We start from the raw sequence: 20,853 nt of genomic DNA on the forward strand, positions 1-20,853 counted from the left end.
GTTAACCAGATTTTTTTACCTCTAGCAATTCAATTTGTGTCTTCTCTAGCTCAGTCACTTTTTGATTACGTTGCATTTTTAGGATCTGCAGCTCACTCTGTTCATGTTGTAACATGTCCACAAAATTTTTCAACTCTAATATTCAGAAACAAGGCAAAGAACAATATAGGTTAGAGAATATTGGACCACATGGATCACAGGCTACAAAATTAGACAATGTTTAGCTAGAAGGGATCTCAGTACTAGAATAGATCTTGTAATATGGAACATTGGAATGCAGATATGTAGGACACTGATCACAAAATGTTAGAAGTTAATTTTTATACATAAGGCCAAAGAAACAAAACTCCAAGACCCAATGTAAAACAACAAACAAATGAAGAGCCAGCAATTATACCTACTTCTTCAGATTCCCTGTCTAGTGTGCTTTCCACTACACTGCCCAAGATCACAGAGATTTAAATGTACCTGATTTATGCCTAGTTATTTGTCCTAGAAGTTCTTGAAGGATTTCCTCTTCTTTTCTAACTTCCTGTTTAGTGAGTGAGAGTTGTGTTTTCTTTTCACTTATCTGGACATTCAATTCTCCTTTCTGAAAACTCAGTTCTTCCAGGATAGACTTTATTTCCTGCATAAATATTGTAGCAATAATAACGAGGGAGAGGAGAAAAAGAAGATTGTTTATGATGAGAAGTTCCTTTAAGATATAGTTTACTCATAAATGCACAGTAACATTTTGAATATTTTTTTAAAGTTTTTTCAAGGCAATGGGGTTAAGTAACTTGCCCAAGGCCACACAGATAGGAAACTATGAAGTGTCTGAGGCTGGATTTGAACTCGGGTACTCCTGACTCCAGGGCTGGAGTCAATATCGTATCAGTTTATTATTAAAGAAATTTTTAAAAAAGGTAGACATGCAAATATTTATTCATCATGTCTGTGCCATGAATAAGTTAAAAGGACCCTAGAAAATACAATGTCAGAACACAGAAAGTTACAACTGGAGGATAACTTAGAATGATTGAATTCAAAAGTCAGAACATGGCACAAAGTATTAAAGATGGATTTTACAGATGAGGAAAGAGGCTCAGAGAAGAAAGGTGATAGAATATTCTGGCTGATCAAGCTTTGGATAAGTTAAAACTCTGTGATTCTATGAAACAAATGAGACAAATGAAAATACCTGAAGTAAATTCAGTACATGGTATTGTGATGCTTAGAGGAAAACTGTAAAAGGATGTATCTAAAGACCTACCCTAAGCTGATTCCGTTTCTCTGTTACCTCTGCTTCCCCTAAATCAAGGGCTTCTTGGAGATCAGCTTTTGCCTTGGCCACACTTATCTGAAGTAAATGTAGCTCTTCCTTCTTATGAGTTAAATGCCTGTCCAAGATCAACATCTCCTGCTGCTGGGCTGCTATCTACAAGGAAAAGATAAGAGTAAAGATATTTAAAATCCAAAAATAGAGGTTGGCAAATTTAGCCTCTAAAGGCAGAATCATCAGGTAGAGAATTGAGGTAGTTTCTCTGATCCTTCATGTATTCCATAGTCGCCTCAAGAACCAGGTACCTTACAGCTGGGCAATGACTTAGGTAGATTGGATAGATGGAAGAAACCCATGACTCAGAAACATATGTGTAACACATTAAACCCTCCAAAGTCACCAAGGAAAGTGATGGCAATTAATCTGTCAGAGCAGAAATAATGATGGACTAGCAATCAGGAAACCTGGATTCTAAGTCTTAGTGGATCTTTGCAGCCTTAGATATGATAACGTATCATCTTTGGACTGTTTCTTCATTATAAAATAATAAAGAGGTTGAATTAAATGATCCAGACTTTTCCAATTAGAACAATCTCTAGTCTAAGGCCTCTTTTAGCATTTTACATTTTTGACAATCCTGAGTAGGCCCCACCCTTTCCCCCCTCTTACAGATATATCACTTTGATCACACTTTATATTTGTTGCTATCTATCTCTATTAAATCTATCTATCTATCTCTATTAAAATGTAGGCTGGTCTATATCATGATCTAACCTGTACTACTTTTAGAGATGGCCTGTCCAAAAGATCCTGAGGTCTGTCATACATTAAACAGTAAGGATAGATACATTTTTCTTTTGCAAGGCAATGGGCTTAAGGTCACACAGCTAAGTAAGTATTAGGTGTCTGAGGCCACATTTGAACTCAGGTCCTCTTGACTTCAGGATTGGTGTTCTGTTCACTGTGCCACCTAGCTGCCCCTTAAATACATCCATCTTAATGGTGGCTAAGCTGCTAACTTTTGCTGTAAAACACCAATGCAGTTATTTGGTTAAACACAGAGACAATTTCAGTATGTGGTAGAGATTTCTAATAACAGACATTATAGTTGATGTTTTCATACTGTGATTTACAAAATCCTTTCCTAACAGACTTATGAAGTAATAGCACAAGAATTATTTCCCCCACTTTATGGATGAAGAAAATTGTGACTCAGGAAGGTGGAATGACTTGGAGGAAACAGGCTTGACTGAGTGGTCTACTTTCAAGTCTGGTGTTTAAAGGTTTCAGAACTGGTGAAGAGGCAATTTCCAAAGTATAGTTTAAAATCAATGCACGCCTTATTCTTTACCTTTTCTAGCTCAGCTTTTTTAGTGCGAAGATGTTCAGGCCCATTGATGACCTGAAGATGATCTTTGTTATCATCTTCAGCAACTTCTGTGCCCGTTTGCAGCTTTTGAAGTCTATAAAATTAAAAAACCATTTCAGTTGGTCCTTTAGAAAGCATGTCCAATATCCTGAAATAGCTAACAGTGATTTATCATCCTAACTTTCAGGCTTTATCTTCCACTTTACCTAGGTACTATAAGCTATGGGTAAAATAAATCATTTCCCCATCTTCTATGTGGGGTATGGAAGATACTTATGTTTATAATGCTGATTTACTCATCCTTCAATCAATTTTTCTATTTTATGACTTAAAGAGTAGAAGTCAGGGTCTCTTGGAACCATGACTTTGTTGATTTCTTTCAAGATTTCTTGCTGTTCGGGCATGGTCTGCCTGAAGTCCCTTCTATCAACCTGAAGGGATCTAGAATATATTAATATCTATTAATTTTGAGGCAGGACTTCATTGTTTTTATATCCCTTCAGGGCCTAGCAAATAAAAAGTACTTAAAATGTATTCAAGTATTAACATATATTTGTTCAACTGAATTTGGTCTTTTTTTGAAAGTATACCAGAGCATTATTTGATCATCTGACAATATGATTAGTGCCTAGAACCAAATTGTTTTCATTTATTTAACCCCATAAATATTTGCTGTACTGATTTAAAAGTACCTTAGCTGCTGATCTGCTTTCACTAGTTTGACAGCTGTCTCCTGGGCTCTGCGTTCTAACTCTTCTGCATCCAGCTCTGCCCGTGACAAGTGCTTCTTGACCTCACTGTACCTCTGAATAGTATCTTTGGTCTACAAAAGAAACTGTCATTAAAACAACCAGTTAAGTGGCACAGAAATGATTACCCAACTTCCTCTGAGAGTGGTTTTGCCAGGCCATGGATGCTACATTAATAATCAGGGGTAAACTTAAAGGTGAAGAGCTGTTTTAGGGAGTCATTCATGAAAGCTGACACTAAGATGTGGAGTGAGTTGCATCATGGCAGGAGATCACCTTTGTTTTCATTTAACATAATGATTTTAGTGGTTCTCCCAGTGAGGGAAAGCCACATTACCAATGAATGTTGCCACTTGATTTGCAATTTGCAATGTTGGAGCAGAGTTTCTCTAACTTCTCAGGACCCCTTCACACACTTAAAAATTATCAAAGACCTTCCAAAGAACATCTGTTACATGGAGTGTATATATCAATGTTTACCATGTTAAAAATGAAAATGTCTTAGCATTATTATAAAAAAGTTTTGACTTCAAGGATCCCTTAAGAGGGTTTTGATGACCTCCTGGAGCTCCTGGATCATACTTTGAAAATCACAGAGTTGCCTAGACACTGACAGTCAGTGCTGTCAAAGGCAGGACTTGAACCCAGGTTATTCTGAATCTTGGGCCAGCTCTCTATCCACTAAAACAGACTACCTTTCAGGGAATAGCTACAATAATTCAATAATGGATCTTTTAAAGTGATAAATCAAGGTAATTTTTCTAAAAAAGTATATTGTAAACTATAAAGTGCTAAATACATATTAGCTATTGTTAAACAAGATAAACAAGATCTTTTTTCTTTCTTAATAGAGGGGAGAGAGAGAGTGAGTGTGTGTGTGTCCTCTTTTTGTTAAGTTGTTTTTTCAGTTATGTCTGGCTCTCTACAACTCTGGGACTTTTCTTTGCAAAGATATTGGGGTGGTTTGCCATTTCCTTCTCCAGCTCATTTTACAGATGAGGATACTAAGGCAAATAAGTTTAAGTGACTAGTCTAGGCTCACACAGATAATAAGTGTCTGAGGCCAGATTTGAAATTAAGAAGATGAGTTTTTCTGGCTCCAGACTTGGCACTCTATCCATTGTGTACCACCTAGCTGCCTGTAAATCCTCTTCTAGTGGCCAGCAACCCCTATGATGGATGGCAGAAAAAGTGTTGAAAAAGTCATGGAATTTCTTTTAGTTCCTAGCACATACATATAGCAGATACTTTATAATTTATGTTTCTAAAAGGTGTTAAGGTTAGAAAATGCTTTCTCATACATTATCTTATTTGAACCTTGTAACAATCAACTCTGAGAGGAGTGGCTACAAGTGTCCCCACTTTCATTTTACAGTGGAAAAAAAATGGAAGCTCAGGAATGTGAATAATTTGCCTATGTTAAATAAGTAGTGGAGTTAAGACTAAGTCTCACAGAATTAGAGTTATACAGGACCTTAGGTCACATCATTCAACTTCCTCATCTGACAAAGGCCTTGAGGAGGTAAATGACTTTACCAAGACCATGCAGTTAGTAAAATTGTAGCAGAATTGGGATTTAAACCCAGGCTTTCCAATTCTAAATCCAGCATGATTTCCTTATCACCCCACTGCCTCACTCCAAAATTTTCTGTTTTAAGGTAAATTTATTTACTATTCAATAAAAAGCAGGAGGACCTGAGGTCAAATGCTACATTTAACAGAACCTGTGTTTCTAAGGGAAAGTCACTGAAGATGACCTCTAGTTTTAGAACCATAATTTTATAAAATTATTTAAAGTATGTTAATTTAATTTTTTAATATTTATATTTTAAAAGACATTTGATAAAAATACTTCTATGGAGTAAAAGCACCCAACATTTCTATAGCACTTGACTGCTTATATCATTAATTTCACTTGAACCCTGGGAGATGGAATAGCATGGCTATTATTTTCCCTGCTTTACTGGATGAGGAAATTGAGCTAGAGATGTTGAGTGATATGTTCCAAGCCAATAGATAAGTAATGTCAGAGTAGGATTTTTTCCTCTTAAAATCTAGTGGTTTTTCTATTAATCTATAGCTGTCTATTCCTACAAGTAAACAGAGGGAAAAGTGGTTTCAAGTTGGGTTCTTGGCTAGTATAGAGCACCAACATTTGAAAAATGTTTATAGTCAATGAAATGAGAATCTTTAAAGATGTTAACTATAATCATCTTCTTTTGAAATCATTAACTTTTCTTTTAGGTTTTTGCAAGGCAATGGGGTTAAGAGACTTGCCCAAGGCACACAGCTAGTGTCTGAGGCCAGATTTGAACCCAGGTACTCCTGACTCCAGGGCTGGACTTACCAACTAAAGTCAATCTCTTATGCTTTTCATACATGACAACCTCCCACCTCTATGCATTTGAACTGACATCCCCCCACCTCCCAGTCCTTGAAGGTTTTTTCTTATCACCTTTAAGCTAACCTGACGTCCTTAAAACTCATCTCAAATCTCTTTCATCTAAGATTACCTTCTATATATACTGTATCCCAAATGCACATAATTATTTTCATTATCATCTCCCTCTTATGTTTCTTTGGTGCAGAACTTTATTTCAGCCTTTCTTTGGATCTGTCCCCAACTTTTAGCACAATGCTAAGCATAGACTAAGTGGTTAATAAATCCTTATTGATGCATTGACTCTGAATAAGATGAAAACTTAGGAGTTACAACTGGAAAGGCCATTAAAGAAATCCCCTAGTTCAAATGCTCTTTTTACATTAAGCTCCAGAGAAGGGAAATGACTTGTTCAAAGTCAGACAATGAGTTGACATTGTTTCAATGACTCAAACCATTGTCTCTAGGTGGGGAGTTCTTTCTATTAAACTCTACTACTCATTGGTTACATAGAGAGGTAAACAGGAAGCTGACTTAGCAAAAACAATCAATACATTTTAGTTCTTTCATAGGTGATGGTGATGTTTGTCCTTCGTTCTTGAAGACCATGAGTTCAGGGAGGTGATGTTATGATAATTTCATTTGAGTGAGGGGGTGCTATGTTCCAGCCTCACTGAGACACCAACTTCACTTTCTCCTCTGGATCTGAGTCCAGTGGCCAGATATGAAACCAGGATGACTGGAGATGGCCCTGGAGTTGAGGCAATCGGGGTTAAGTGACTTGCTCAAGGTCACACAACTAGTTAGTATCAAGTGTCTGAGGCCAAATTTGAACCCTTGAGATTTGACTCCAAGGTTGGTGCTCCATCCACTGTACCACCTAGATGGAAGCAAGGTGGGCAGGAACCTACAATGGGCACAACATGAAGGGAGAGCTATAAGAGGTTCTTTTTTTGTTTTGTTTTGTTTTGTTTTTGCAAGGCAAATGGGGTTAAGTGGCTTGCCCAAGGCCACACAGCTAGGTAATTAAGTGTCTGAGACCGGATTTGAACCCAGGTACTCCTAACTCCGAGGCCAGTGCTTTATCCACTATGCCACCTAGCCGCCCCTAAGAGGTTCTTTTTAATGTGACTTCTTAAAATAGTTTTTTAAATCCATGATTTCACTATCATCTTAATACTTTGATGATTTCATAAGTTACTGGGCTAAAAATCCATTAGTCAGTGGCCAACTCTCTTGTCATGAGCCTCTTTTTCCTCAGGCTAGTCCTTTGTGTGACAGGCATATGGCATGTTTCTGTGTTTATTCAGAGCCTTTCCAGCATGGGCAAGATTTATTAGTGCTTATGCTATGCTGGCATACCCTTCAAGAATGCAGGGTCACCTAAGTAGAAATTTGTTGTTAAAAAAATGCAAATATTTTTGATGCCAGAAAATCCTGCTTTCCATGACAAATCCACTAAGTTTTAGTGATGGTTCAAAGCTTCATATGGATACGTAAGTAACATATCAGAGTTCCATTTTCTTTTTTCTTTTTTTTTAGGTTTTTTTTTCAAGCAAATGGGGTTAAGTGGCTTGCCCAAGGTCACACAGCTAGGTAATTATAAAGTGTCTTGAGGTTGGATTTGACCTCAGGTACTCCTGACTCCAGGGCTGGTGCTCTATCCACTACGCTACCTAGCTGCCCCAAGAGTTCCATTTTCAGACCCTGATAGAGGCAGACAAATTCTTTGTCCCAATTTCTTCTTGTAGGCCTTTGCTAATTTCAACTGCATAGACATGATGATAACTTCACCAAGAAGGGCAAGTCACTTTCCTTCTTTAAATCTCAGTTCCTTCAGCTGTAAAAAATGAAGGATTTAGACTAGACAGTCTCAAAGGTCCCTTCTAGTTCAAAGTCTATAATTCTACTATGGGAGAATCAGACTTCATTTGACAATATCTGTCAAACTTTTTGCAAAATATGCCTTCCATAAAACAGATAATTATGATAATGATAACGAACATAAATATTCAGAAAGTTAAGGACCAAAATGTCTTTGGTTCCATTATTTGTCATATGTATCCTGGCTAAAGGGCAGTAAAAGAAATGAAGCAACCAAATCAATCTTTGGAATCCTCTATGAGTTTTCCAGCTTAAGCTACCCTAGAACAAGAAGCAAGGCAAGGACATACTTTCTTTTTTGTGTTGGAAAGTTCTGTTTCAGCCTCAGCTAGGAGTCGATCTGCTTCTCTGAGCTCTGCCCGACGTTTCAGAAGAGTTGACTCAATGCACCCAATTTCATCTATAATTTGGTTGTGGTGTTTAGATGACACATTTGTTCCTTCTTCAGTAACAAGAATGTCACTATGTCCTTCCATGAAATCCCTCAAAAGAAATAAATAAATGAAAACAAATAATTGGAAGAATAGTCACACTGTGTTTCACTAACATGCTATAAAAATCAATAATAATTAAATTAAGGTACAGACATCATTACTTTTAAAGGCAGATAAAATAAAGCAAAATTAGGAAGAAGAAAAAGTCTAGCATTTCAAGAAAAGTTTTTAAAAAGTAGGAAGGATAAATTAATACTTCTAGACATTAAATTAAAGTATAAAGCAGTAGCTATCAAAAGTAAGTAGCAGTAGTTAAAAAAAAATTAGACCATTAGAACAGTCAATAAGAACAGAAATCAGAAACAACTAAACCCCAGAACTCAGTGTTCACTAAACATACATAAAAACCTGTGTAGGAAGGGGCACTTCTATTTAATAAGAACCAGTAAAATTTAGAGAGTTTGGTAAGAACAGGTAAAGGCCAGTAGTAGTATCTTTCACTATATAACAATAAGACCTGGTCTAAATGTAAAAATGACATCACTGAAAAGAAAACAAACTGACAACTGTAGCTAGAAGAATTCCTTATTAAATGAAGAGTAGAGAACATCTCAAAGGATAAAATAGATAATTTTAATTACATGAATTCGAAAAGCTTTTGAACAAACAGGATGAAGGTATTTAAAAAGAGAACTATCAAATAAAAAATTGCCTAAAATATTTTTGATAAAGGTATATTATCTCAGATATAAAGGGAATAATACAAAGACCAAGACAGTTAAAGGACAAGAATAGTTCTCAAAAGAAGAATTTCAGGGGACAGTTGAGTGGTAGAGTGGACAGAGTACTGGTTCTGGAGTCAGGAGGCCTCAAACACTTAATAATTAACCTAGCTGTGTGACCTTGGACAAGCCACTTAGCCCCATTGCCTTGCAAAAAAAATTACAAAAGATTGCTCCAATTCATGAATAAATTGTGCTTTAAAATAACTTTGAAGTTTTCCCCTTTAACTTACAAAGATGATAAAAAAAATTGAAATAGTAAATGTTGGGATGTGGGAAGAAAGATACACTAATATACTTTTTTTTTTGGTTAGGATTTTTGCAGGGCAAATGGGGTTAAGTAGCTTGCCTAAGGCCACACAGCTATGTAATTGTTAAGTGTCTGAGGCCGTATTTAAGTGTCTGAGACCGGATTTGAATTTAGGTACTCCTGACTCCAGGGCCAGTGCTCTATGTATTGCTGTCACCTAGTCGCCCTACACTCTTTTTTTTTTTAAAGGTTTTTTTGCAAGGCAAATGGGGTTAAGTGGCTTGCCCAAGGCCACACAGCTAGGTAATTGTTAAGTGTCTGAGGCCGTATTTAAGTGTCTGAGACCGGATACTAATATACTCTTGATCAAGCTGAATTGGTACAAACATGCTGGAAAAACATTCGGAATTTCATGAAATAAGTCATTAATTGCTCATATCTTTTGAATAGGAGAGATTCCACTCCTAGGTATATATTCCAAGAAGGTCACAGATTGAAAGAGTTCCATAAAATCTTTTATGTTTGTTTGTTTGTTTTTGCAAGGTTAAGTGATAAGTGACTTTCCTAGGCCACACAGCTAGGTAATTATTAAGTGTCTGAGGTTGGGTTTGAACTCAGGTCCTCCTGACTCCAGGGCTGGTATGCTATCTATTGCATCAACTCGCTATCCCCTACTCATAAAATCTTTATAGCAATATTTTTTGTGTTTTTTAGCAAAAAACTGGAAATGAAATGGGTATCTATCAATTAGGCCTCAACAAATTGTGGCACATGAATATAATGGTATATTTTTGCACTATAAAAAAGGATAAATATGAAGAATTTAGAGAATAGGAATACAAACCGATATAGTGGAAGTAAATAGAATTAGGAAAATATATATTACATTTATGTGTGTGTATACACACACACACACACACACATATATCACAAGAGTTATTTAATAGGAAACAATGTTGAATGATTATAATTTCAATTTTCATCCTCTATTTTATTTTATTATTCACTGAAGTGAGTAAATAAGTCTCCAATTGCGCTGGAGAATTGGGAGATTGAATATAAAACCTTGCATATATCAGTTATAGTCAATTTATCAGTTGGTTTTGCTCAACTGTTTATTTTTTGTTACAAAGGAAGGCTTTGTCAAAATGATGGGAATGGAGGCCATACATCCAGGAATGACTGATTTTAAAAGTTATCAATAAAACTTCTTATAAAGTTCTTATGATCTTTGGACTCAGATGCAAATTGAGTCATCAGCTGAATTAGTTCTTTTCTTGGAAACAATTGTTTTATAGACAAAATATGGATCTCACATGGAATTGATGGGACTTGGGGATTGGGGGGAAAAAACTACATCAATTCATTTTGAGACAGAGGGCCCAAGTTCAAATTTCAGCTCTACTATTTACTAGATATTCACTAAAACTTAAGCATATCTATCACTTCTCTTCTCTGGGGGGTCCTAGTTTCATCATACATAAAATTAGGGGATTAGACTAGGTGATCTTGAAGGTCACCTCCACAACAATAAATCATTGTTTCCCATGACCTCAAGATTTCTAGATAACTACCAAATGAGATTTCTATTCCAATTAGGAGATTATGGGCTAACATAGTACACACAATTTTAACAAACTTAAACCTATAATGATCTGAATTTGAAAAGACATTACAAAAATGCATTTGCCCTTGAGTAGGTAAAATAATTTCTACTCATCAGAGTTGAAATGTATATAACACTTTATATAAACTCCTGCAAAAAAAAACTTATATTCAACAAACATCCTTTATGATATCATGTCATGACATGTAGATCACTCAGTGGAGTAGAAGTTATAAGGCAGCTTATTCTACCAAGCTGAAAAAGTTTTGAGTATGAGTCAGGCTATGGTTGTCTGATGACTAGTCTGGTTATCTGAGAAGAGGATTTATTACAGAAGGTTCATTATCAGATAAAAAAAATTTTTAGCCACAGCAACTCATGAAAAGCCATCTTTCATGATGTTACAGGGGGATTGTGATTTAAATCAGGGAAGGAAGAACACACACTGATAAAATCATGGACTTTTATCATACCATTATATCCTCTAAACCTCATAACCATCCTGTGAAGTAAGTAGTACAGGGAATATTATTATCATTTTTTATTTTATAGATGAGGAAGCTATGACTCAAAAAAAGGAAAAATTTGCTCACAGTGATAGTTTTTATGTAGCAGAGCCAGGATTTGGACCTAGGTCATCTGGGTAGACAAGAGCTCTCCCAATCATGTTGCCTCTCTGAATGAACACTTACTTTCGTTTGCTGTGTTTCTGAAGGTTCCTGTGTATTTCTGCCATTTCTTCTTCTAAGTCTTTTCTTTCTTGCAAAAGCTCTTCAATATTCTGATGAAGTTCTTCCATTTTTCTTTTGGTCTGTTGCCTTGCTGCCTTGTCTTCCAGTCTCTTAATTTTGACATGGTGCACAATGTCTTCAAGTCTAGAAATCTCATTCTCCTAAAGGATGAAAATGCAACATTTAAACAAAAAAAAGTTTTTCTTCCTTTAATTTCCTTTACCTATTGTATTGGATTGAATATAAGTACGTTGCAGAAAACCTATGTTCAGGTTATAGTTAGTGTTCTTTGACAATATGTCTGTTTTTTTGTTCCTTTTAAGAGTTCATTTTAGTGAAACGTTTTACATACAATTGGGGGTGATCGAATTGTTGTCCTAAGGATAACTTAATCAACTGATTAATTCAATAAAGTCATTAAAGAAATCACTCAAAACATCTGGTTGTTTCTTCTGGTATAGATAAAAATGGTAGATAATCTGAATTTTTTACCTTTTTAATTAAAATGTCCCTGTCAAGAAAATCAATGCAGTATAAAGGCTAGAGAGTCAGAATGGGGAACAACTGGATAAATACTACCTGGACTCCTCCCAGTTATGTGACCCCTAAGACAAGTAATTTAACACCTCAATACCCCAGGATTCTATGCAAGTTGCAGTATAATTGTTATACTGTAACTTACATTAACTTGTGTCAAAAATATATGGGGCACATCTTAACAAAATATTTAAAGTATCTTTATAATTATAAAAAAGTACTAACAAATGGGTTATATGTATTAATTGGAAATTAATTCAATAAACTGCAGCATAGGAATACAACAGAATTATTACTGCACCATAAAAAATTAGAAGAAAAGAAAAACAAGAAGTTATATGAAGTTCTTCAAAGCAAAATAAGAACAAAACATACAAACAGTATTTAAAAACAGCACCAAAATTTAAACATGTAGAAAAAAGGAACACTGATACAAAATTTTTCTTATTAATAATATTATTATACACATTTCAAAACAAATTATAAAGAATTTAAATTTTGTGGTTTCATATGATTATTTGAATGTTTTTGTTAATTATAACAAATTTAGATTTTAATGATATGTTAATTTAAAAAGATAATAGGACATTGAAAAATGTAGAATATTGAATCTATGGTCTTATATTTTGTTACCAATGCTATTCTTTTTAAATATATAAACAAACACTGGGGATATTATCAAATTTATAATTTCCATTACCTTGGAATAGTGGCCCCAGGGGAAGGAGATTCTCTTTCTGCAGCAACATTGTGGGGGACTACTTCCTTGCTGGACCCTAGTGAGAAGTTCCTGTCTCACTATGGCATGACAGGATACTTTTCCCTTTCTTCTCATGGCTCCCTTAGACAGAGACTTCTTTCCCAAAGCACCTCGGGAAGAGACTCCAGGCTCACTTTCCATCATAAAGTAAAAAACTGACACCATACTCCTTTGTTCTGCCTTTGGGCCATTATTGTACTGTGATGGTAGGGGAGGGGCCTTTTTCAGAATGGTGGCCTAGCAATGAAGAAGAGGGGACAGATGCAACCTAAGTTCTAAGGTAGAATCTGAAGCCATATTTCCATAGAAATAGCATTATATGGGGTGGCTAGGTGCTTAGATCAGCCCATTCTTGTCCAAAATTTGATCCATAATTTCACTTTGGTAATTCTAGCTATCACTTATATGATATTGTTTCCAGGGAAACACTTTCTGAGTTTCAAACAACTGACTTTTAAGCAACTTTTCAGTACACAATCTATTCAAAAGTTGAGTGTGGGTAAAGTATAGCAGAAAGAGTACTGGATTTGGAATTAGAGGATCTTTACTAGGTCATAATTTGTGTTTTAAATCATTGAACCTCCTTGGACTTCAGGAAAATGAGGTAATTAGAAAAAATTCTCTTTTTCTTCTGAATCCCTGTGATTCCTTTAATGTTTAAATTTAACTATAGGGAACCAAAAAAAATACTGAGAATACTTCCTTTATCTCTTTGGTCTTAGTAAGGCTAGGACAAGGAATCATGAAACATACTACTTTGAATAAAATGCCAATATAAAGAACTCTTGAAAGTATTCACTATTTTAAAGGCACCTTAGAAATTATTTAGTTCAAATCCCTATTATTAGAGGGGACAAGCCTTGAGGTCCATAAAAAAATGACTTACCTAAGGTCAAAGTTGCAGAGCTACTATTCCAGTTCAAGTTTTTTGATTATTAGTGCAATGCTTGTTTTCTACTGTACTGAAAATATTTTAAAATTAATTTTTAAAAATGCCTACAAGCAATAGCATGAGATTACAAGGCTACTGAAGTAACCATGCTCCTTAAAAAAGAGACAGCTTCAGATCAATTTTATTCTATTTTTTAAATTTAATATTTATTTATTCTCATTTTGTACAAATAATGTTTTTTATACATTAATAAAATATTCTTGTTTAAGAGTAAACAAAATACCCCCTCTCCTACAAAAAATATAGACTTGCTTGAGGGATAAAGTGAAGGTGAGAGAAAAAAATTAAAATAAAAATTAAAAAAAAAATAATTGCAATAATTGTAGGTATGGCTAGGTGGCGCAGTGGACAGAGCACCAGCCCTGGAGCCAGGAGCACCTGAGCCCATATCCGACCCTGTACACCCAACAATCACCCAGCTGTGTCACATGCAAGCCACCCCAAACCCAATGCCCTGCAAAAACCAAAAAAAGAAAAAAAAAGACCCAAAATAAAATAAAATAGTAATAATAGTAGGGGTGGCTGGGTGGTGGACAGAGAACTGGCCCTTGAGCCTGGAGCACCAGGGTCCAAATCCAGCCTCAGACACCCAATGGTCAACCTGCTATGTGGCCCCAGGCAGGCCACCCAGCCCCATTTGCCCTGCACCCCCCAAATACTAATAATAATAAAAAATGTGCTTCAGTCTGTGTTCCAATACCACTAGCTCTGTCACAGGTGGATCACATTCTTTAGGATAAGTCCATCACAAAAGTTACTTCCATATTTTTCCACCATTGCCACTGCTGATCGCAACTCCCTCCTTTACTATTTCTCCACTACCATATACTATATTTTCTCTCCTTTCACTTTGACTCTGCTGTAGGGTAGCTGAGTGGCGTAGAAGACAGATCCCTAAGAGGCCCCAAGCCCACATACCACCCCTTAGGCCCAGCATCCACTTGGTCCTATGGTCCTGGACAGGCCATCCAATCCCAGCCCCTTGCAAGAAGTAAAAAAGAAAATGTGTTATATCTGACCACTCTCCCCCCATGGTCCATCCTCTCCTCCATCATTCACATCCCCACCCCTTCCCCTTGTCCCCCTTCTCTCCTTCTTACTCCACATGTCTATACCCCATTGAGTATATATGCTGTTTCCTCTCCTAGCCACCTCTGATGAGAGTGAAGATTCCCTCATTCCTCCTTGCCTTACCCCCTTCCATATCATTGCAATAGCTCATTGTAATAAAGAAAAATCTTATTATGAAATATCTTAGCCTATTCCTCCTCTTTTTCCTTTCTCCCATTATATTTCCCTTTTATCTATTGACTCCATTTTTACACCATATTATATCTTCAAATTCAGTTTTCTCCTGTGCTTCATCTATAAAAGCTCCTTCTACCTGCTCTATTAACTAAGAAGGTTCCTATGAGTATTATCAGTATCATTTTTCTATACAGGAATACAGGCAGTTCATCATCATTAAGTTCCTCATATTTTCCCCTTCTCCTCCACTCTCTATGCTTCACCTGAGTCCTGTATTTGAAGATCAAACCTTCTGTTCAGCTCTGGCCATTCCAACAGGAACATTTGAAATTCCCCTGGTTCATTGAAAGTCCATCTTTTCCCCTGGAAGCGGATGTTCAGTTTTGCTGGGTAGTTGATTCTTGGTTGTATTCTTTTTTTTTCTTAGATTTTTTGCAAGGCAATGGGGTCAAGTGGCTTGCCCAAGGCCACATGGCTAGGTAATTATTAAGGGTCTGAGGCCACATTTGAACTCAGGTACTCCTGACTCCAGGGCCAGTATTCTATCCACTGCGCCACCTAGCCGCCCCTTCTCGGTTGCATTCTAAGCTCTTTTGCCTTCCGGTATATTATATTCCGAGCACTATGAGTTTTTAATGTAGTTGCTGCTAAGTCCTGTGAGATCCTGATTGCAGCTCCACGGTATTTGAATTGCATCCTTCTGGCTGCTTGTAATATTTTCTCTTTGACTTGGGAGTTCTGGAATTTAGCTATAATATTCCTGGGGGTTAGTTTTTTTGGGATCTCTTTCTCGGGGAGATTGGTGGATTCTCTCCATTTCTATTTTTCCCTCTACTTCTAGGATATCAGGGCAATTTTCCGGTAGTAATTTTTGAAAATGATGTCAAGGCTCTTTTCCTGATCATGACTTTTAGGTATTCCAATAATTTTTAGATTATCTTTCCTAGATCTGTTTTTCATATCAGTTGTTTTTTTTCAATGAGATGTTTCACATTTTCTTCTAATTTTTCATTCTTTTGGTTTTGAAGTATTGTGTCCTGATTTCTTGTAAATTCATCAATATATCTTTTTTCCATTTGGCCAATTCTGCTTTTTAAAGCCTTCTTCTCCTCAAAAACTTTTTGAACTGTTTTATCCATTTGACCTAAGCTGTGTTTTAGCATGCTATTTTCTTCAGCATTTTTTTGGATTTCCTTGACTAGGCTGCTGAATTCATTTTCATGTTTTTCCTGCATCTCTCTCATTTCTTTTCCCAGTTTTTCTTCTATCTCCTTCATTTGATTTTCAAAGTCTTTTTTGAGCTCTGTCATAGTCGGAGCCCAATTTCTGTTTTTCTTGGAGTCTTTAGATACAGGAGCTTCTGCTTCCTCATCTTCAGACTGAGTGTTTGGATCCCTTCTTGGGCTCACAGGCAAAATATTTCTCAATGGTGTTCCTCTTGTTTCTCTGCTTGCTCATTTTCCTAGCCTGAGCTTGTTTTTGGGGTGCTTCCTGAGCTTTTGGGACACTCCCACAAGGATCTCAGTGTGTGAGGCTCTGTCCTCCCTCCTGGTCTGTGAATGACCATAAGCGCCCCCCTCTGCCATGGGGCTGAGGTGGGAGGGCCCTGCTGTTTTATGGGGGGGCCTAGACTGCGATCAGGATCTGAATGTGGTCAGAACTCCAGAGTCCTGTTCCAGGGACAGAGTACAGAGCTCTGCAGTCTCTCTTTTCACTCCCCTCCCTAGGTTCAATGGGCTCATGCCCTGGGGGCTTCTGCTTACCAGCTCCTCCTACTTCTGTTACCTGGATCTGGGCTGCAGCAACACCACATTGCTTGCTGTGTGTCCTGAGGGCTGAGCTTCACATGCTCTCTCTGGCAGAAGTCCCTAGCTGTTCCCCCAGGTTGTGCCTGATGCTCCCCAGGGCGTAGCTCCCAGTACCCTGGGGCTGCCTCTGGGAGGCTGAAGTTCTTTTGCTCCAGCGGGCTACTACTCTGGTGGGCCAGCCCTCCAACCCTGGGGAGCAGAGCCTTTCTGCTCTTTTCCAGGTTACCTTGAGTAGGAGAACTGCCTCACTGGGTCCCTCTGTGGGTTCTGTCTCTCGAAAATTTAGTTAGAGTCCTTAGTTTATAAGTTTTATGAGAGAGCGCCTAAGAGATGTTCCTCTCTTGTGGCCATCTTGGCTCCGCCCCATTCTGACTCTTAATAATACAATTTTCTTTAAGTAAATTGTTTTTGCCATCATTAAGTGTTAACTATTAACTTGTTTTAAATAATTGTTTTTGCTATCACTAAATAAAATTGTTTTCGCTATCACTAAATATTAAGGAGTTGTATTTAGGAGTTTTCAATCTAAGATGATTCACATTGCTTTTCATTTTTCCTTTTACCTTTTTCATCATAATTTCTGATAAAAAAATTGAGTTGTTTCAATATTTCAATGAAATTCAACTATTCTTTCAGCACCTATCTTGTAGATTATATTGCAGTTTTGGCTTAATCAACACTCCATCTTTCAAAAATGTAGCCATATAACACATTCTATACATTAAAATCACTAGAAATAAATACAAATTGGAGAAAATGATCACTAAAGAGTTCATTTCTTCTGTATTTAGGAATAAGGAAAAGCAAATAGGTCACTGGTCTTCATTATAATTTTTTTTTGCTATTTTCAAGATTCCTAATTTTACTCAATTGCCCATAAAAGACTATGATTTGAAAGTAGTTACATTAACTCACCTAAACATAAATGATACAAATAAGAAATTATGATGTGAATGTTTATAATAATATAATTATTATAATTTATAATAATGATTAATTCAACATAATAAAAATAAAATTATTCTCTAAATTACTTTATATATTTAATGCAATACTAATAAACATACTATTGGGTTCCTTTATGAAACTGGGCAAAATCATAATGAAATTTAGGGAGAAAAGCAAAAAAAAAAGAATATCAAAGATTAATTTTTTTAAAAAGACAAAAAGAAGAGTAGACAAAGGCTTGACCTTCTAGACATTAAACATATATAAAATAGTTTTCAGTAAAACTCTGGTAGTGGAGGGGAAAAGAAAAAATTCACACAGAAATTGATGTCTAATAAACCTATAGCCAACAAAAAACTGGAAAAGACATTGTTTAATAAACATAAAAATTGGTTAGTAATAGGGCAAAAATGAATTTAGATCCTTACTTCATATACCTTACAAGGTATAATAATTCCAAATGGATTATGGAATTAACTATAAGAAAATGAACTATAATAAGAATTAAAAGAAAAGGGAATAATATACTTTTTTTTTAAAGTACAATTTATTGGCATTTTGTTCAGAATTTCTTCCAGTATCTCTTCTCCTTCACCCCAATAGGTATCACATGTAAGAGATTGCAAAAAAAAAAGAGGAAGAAGGTTTTTTAAAGGCTATTTCAAATTGTTTCCTTTTTTTAATTTTTAATTTTATTTATTTAAGGCAGTGGAGTTAAGTGACTTGCATAAGGTCACACCTGGGTCAGCTTTGAACTCAGGACCTCCTGACTCCAGGGCTGGTGCTCTATCTACTGTGCCACCTAACTGCCCTGGAAGAAGGTTTTTAAAAATTGGTTAAAACAATCAATACATCCAAAAAAAATGTGAAAATATGTGCAATGTGCCATACTTGCATACCTCCCATTTCTACAAAAAAAGAGTAGGATGGGAATGTCTTCTCATATTTCTACTTTGGAGCCATGTTGGTTCTTTGGCAATACACTTTTTAAAAATAAGTTTTTATGGATATTTTCTGTTTCTTATATTATCATAATTTCAAGTATTACTTTGCCTTCTCTCAGAAAATCTTCCTTATAAACAAATAGTACTTTTATGGAGGGAAAAAAGTCCACAGTAATCAATCCATTGGAAAAGTACAAAAAACATGTACAATATGTAACACCTATATATGTTCCTGAAGGGAATAGGTTGAAGGTCTTCTCATATATCTTTGAGTCCTGCTTAATCTTTATAATTTTGTTACCATAATTGTTCTATTATTTACATTGTATTGTTCACATTGTTATAGTTACTGTGCATATTTTATTGGCTCTGCTTAGTCTCCATCAGTTCATATAGATTTTTCCATGCTTCTCTAAATGGTGTATCATACATCATGATGATGATGAGGATGAAGATGATGATGATGTTTGTCTTTCATTCTCAAAGAAGACCACAACATCAAGGAGGTAAAGCTATGACAAGCACATGAACTGGATTTGAGTAAGGGAGAGCTTTGCTGAGTCATCAGCCTCACTTTCTCCTCTAGAGCCAAGTGGATTCAGTGGCCAGATATGAACAGGAGATGACTCTGGATGCAAGACAATCAGGTTTAAGTGACTTATCACAAAGCCAGAAAGCATCAAGTATCTGAGTCTGGTTTCAAACTCTCATCTGCCTGATTCCAAGGCAGTGCTCTATCTACTTTGTCATCTAGCAGCCTGTCCTTGATTATTAGCCCAATAATGAATTGTGTCTGATTCAGAGAGCCAGACACAAATTATTTTATTAGTATAATTTCAAATTGCTTTTCAAAATGGTTGTAACATTTCACAGCTGTACCATCAATGTATTAGAGTTGTATCAGCAATGGAGTATATTAAGGCTTTGGTATGGTGCAGTGGATAGAACACCAGGAGTCAGGAGGACCTGAGTTCAAATTTAGTCTCAGACATTTGACATGTATGAGCTGTGTGACCTTGGGCAAGTCACTTAACTTTGATTGCCTTGCAGCTAGAGCCATATTGAGTCAACCTGATTCATATCTGGTCACTGGACCCAGCTGGCTCTGGGAGGGAAAGTGGGCTGGTTGACTTAGCACAGCATTCCCTCATTTAAATCTAATTCACTTGCTTGTCATGGCATCACCTCCCTGATGTCATTCATGGTCTTCTTAGAGAATGAGAGACAAATATCATCATCTTCATCATCATTAATATATTAAGACTCTGTACCTAAATGATGGTATTCCTAATAGAGGCTGAATTTGCCAAAATATTCTTGGATTTTAAAAGTCCTTAACTGTCTTCTTCCAACATTGTCTATAACATTTTTTCATTTTTGCAAAAAAAATTTCATAATGGTGAAGTGAGACCTCAGGGTTGTTTTGATTTTCATTTCTCCTGTTAGTGATTTAGAGCTTTTTTTCCCCACATGGTTGTGAACGCTTTGCAGTTCTTTTAAGAAGTACTGGCAGGGGTGGGGGAAGCTTGGTGGTATAGTGGCTAGAGCACCAGCCTTGGAGTCAGGAGTACCTGAGTTCAAATCCGGCCTCAGACACTTAATAATTACCTAGCTGTGTGGCCTTGGGCAAGCCACTTAACCCCATTTGCCTTGCAAAAAGCCTTAAAAAAAGGGAGAAATTGAAAAGTGAGAAGGTGGAATGATAGAGGGGGAAATCTGATGTAGAGATAGGATAGAATGGGGTCACTTGCACCAAGGAGAAAGGTCAGTTCTTCATGTGAGACAGAGGTAGAGGAAAAGTGAATGAAAACATGCATCATCTTGGTGATGTGAGATGAGGAAGAAGGGATGATGGAGAATGACCTCTTGGCAAATGGCACCATGTTTTTAGAGACAAAGATTTCACCTGAGTGGAGGTCAAAGGGGAGTGGGGGGTGGGGGAGAGTTGGAAGATTCACAAGAGATTTGTGGAGGTATGAAAAAGGAGGAGTGAAGGAGAGATAACAATCAAGGATGACTTCAGGGTTAAAGACCTGGATGACTGGGTGGATGGTGATGCCCCCTTATATATGCAGGCCAATTTGAAGGGTTTTATTAAGGAGAAAGGTAGAAGAATGAAGTGGAGGTCAGCAGATAACAGTAACAAGGATCTAAACAGAATACTACAAATAGGAGAAAAGTGGAAGGAAGAAAGGTCACTGGGATGT

At 36.5% G+C, this 20,853-nt stretch overlaps 1 protein-coding gene across 2 annotated transcripts in view; it reads right to left on the reverse strand.

Moving 5' to 3' along the window:
- The window catches only part of CNTRL (centriolin), a 97,301-nt gene that overhangs the window by 17,810 nt on the left and 58,638 nt on the right, over positions 1–20,853 (reverse strand). For both annotated transcript variants that reach the window (XM_074211687.1, XM_074211688.1), the window contains 7 exons: positions 11,411–11,610; positions 7,937–8,129; positions 3,326–3,456; positions 2,616–2,727; positions 1,256–1,420; positions 469–628; positions 20–135 (listed from right to left, as the gene is read on the reverse strand). In XM_074211687.1, the coding sequence (XP_074067788.1) occupies positions 20–135; positions 469–628; positions 1,256–1,420; positions 2,616–2,727; positions 3,326–3,456; positions 7,937–8,129; positions 11,411–11,610 (1,077 nt within the window). The remainder of the gene's footprint in view (positions 1–19; positions 136–468; positions 629–1,255; positions 1,421–2,615; positions 2,728–3,325; positions 3,457–7,936; positions 8,130–11,410; positions 11,611–20,853) is intronic.

Source organism: Macrotis lagotis, chromosome 1 (genome assembly GCF_037893015.1).
Source record: "Macrotis lagotis isolate mMagLag1 chromosome 1, bilby.v1.9.chrom.fasta, whole genome shotgun sequence".
NCBI lineage: Eukaryota > Metazoa > Chordata > Mammalia > Peramelemorphia > Peramelidae > Macrotis > Macrotis lagotis.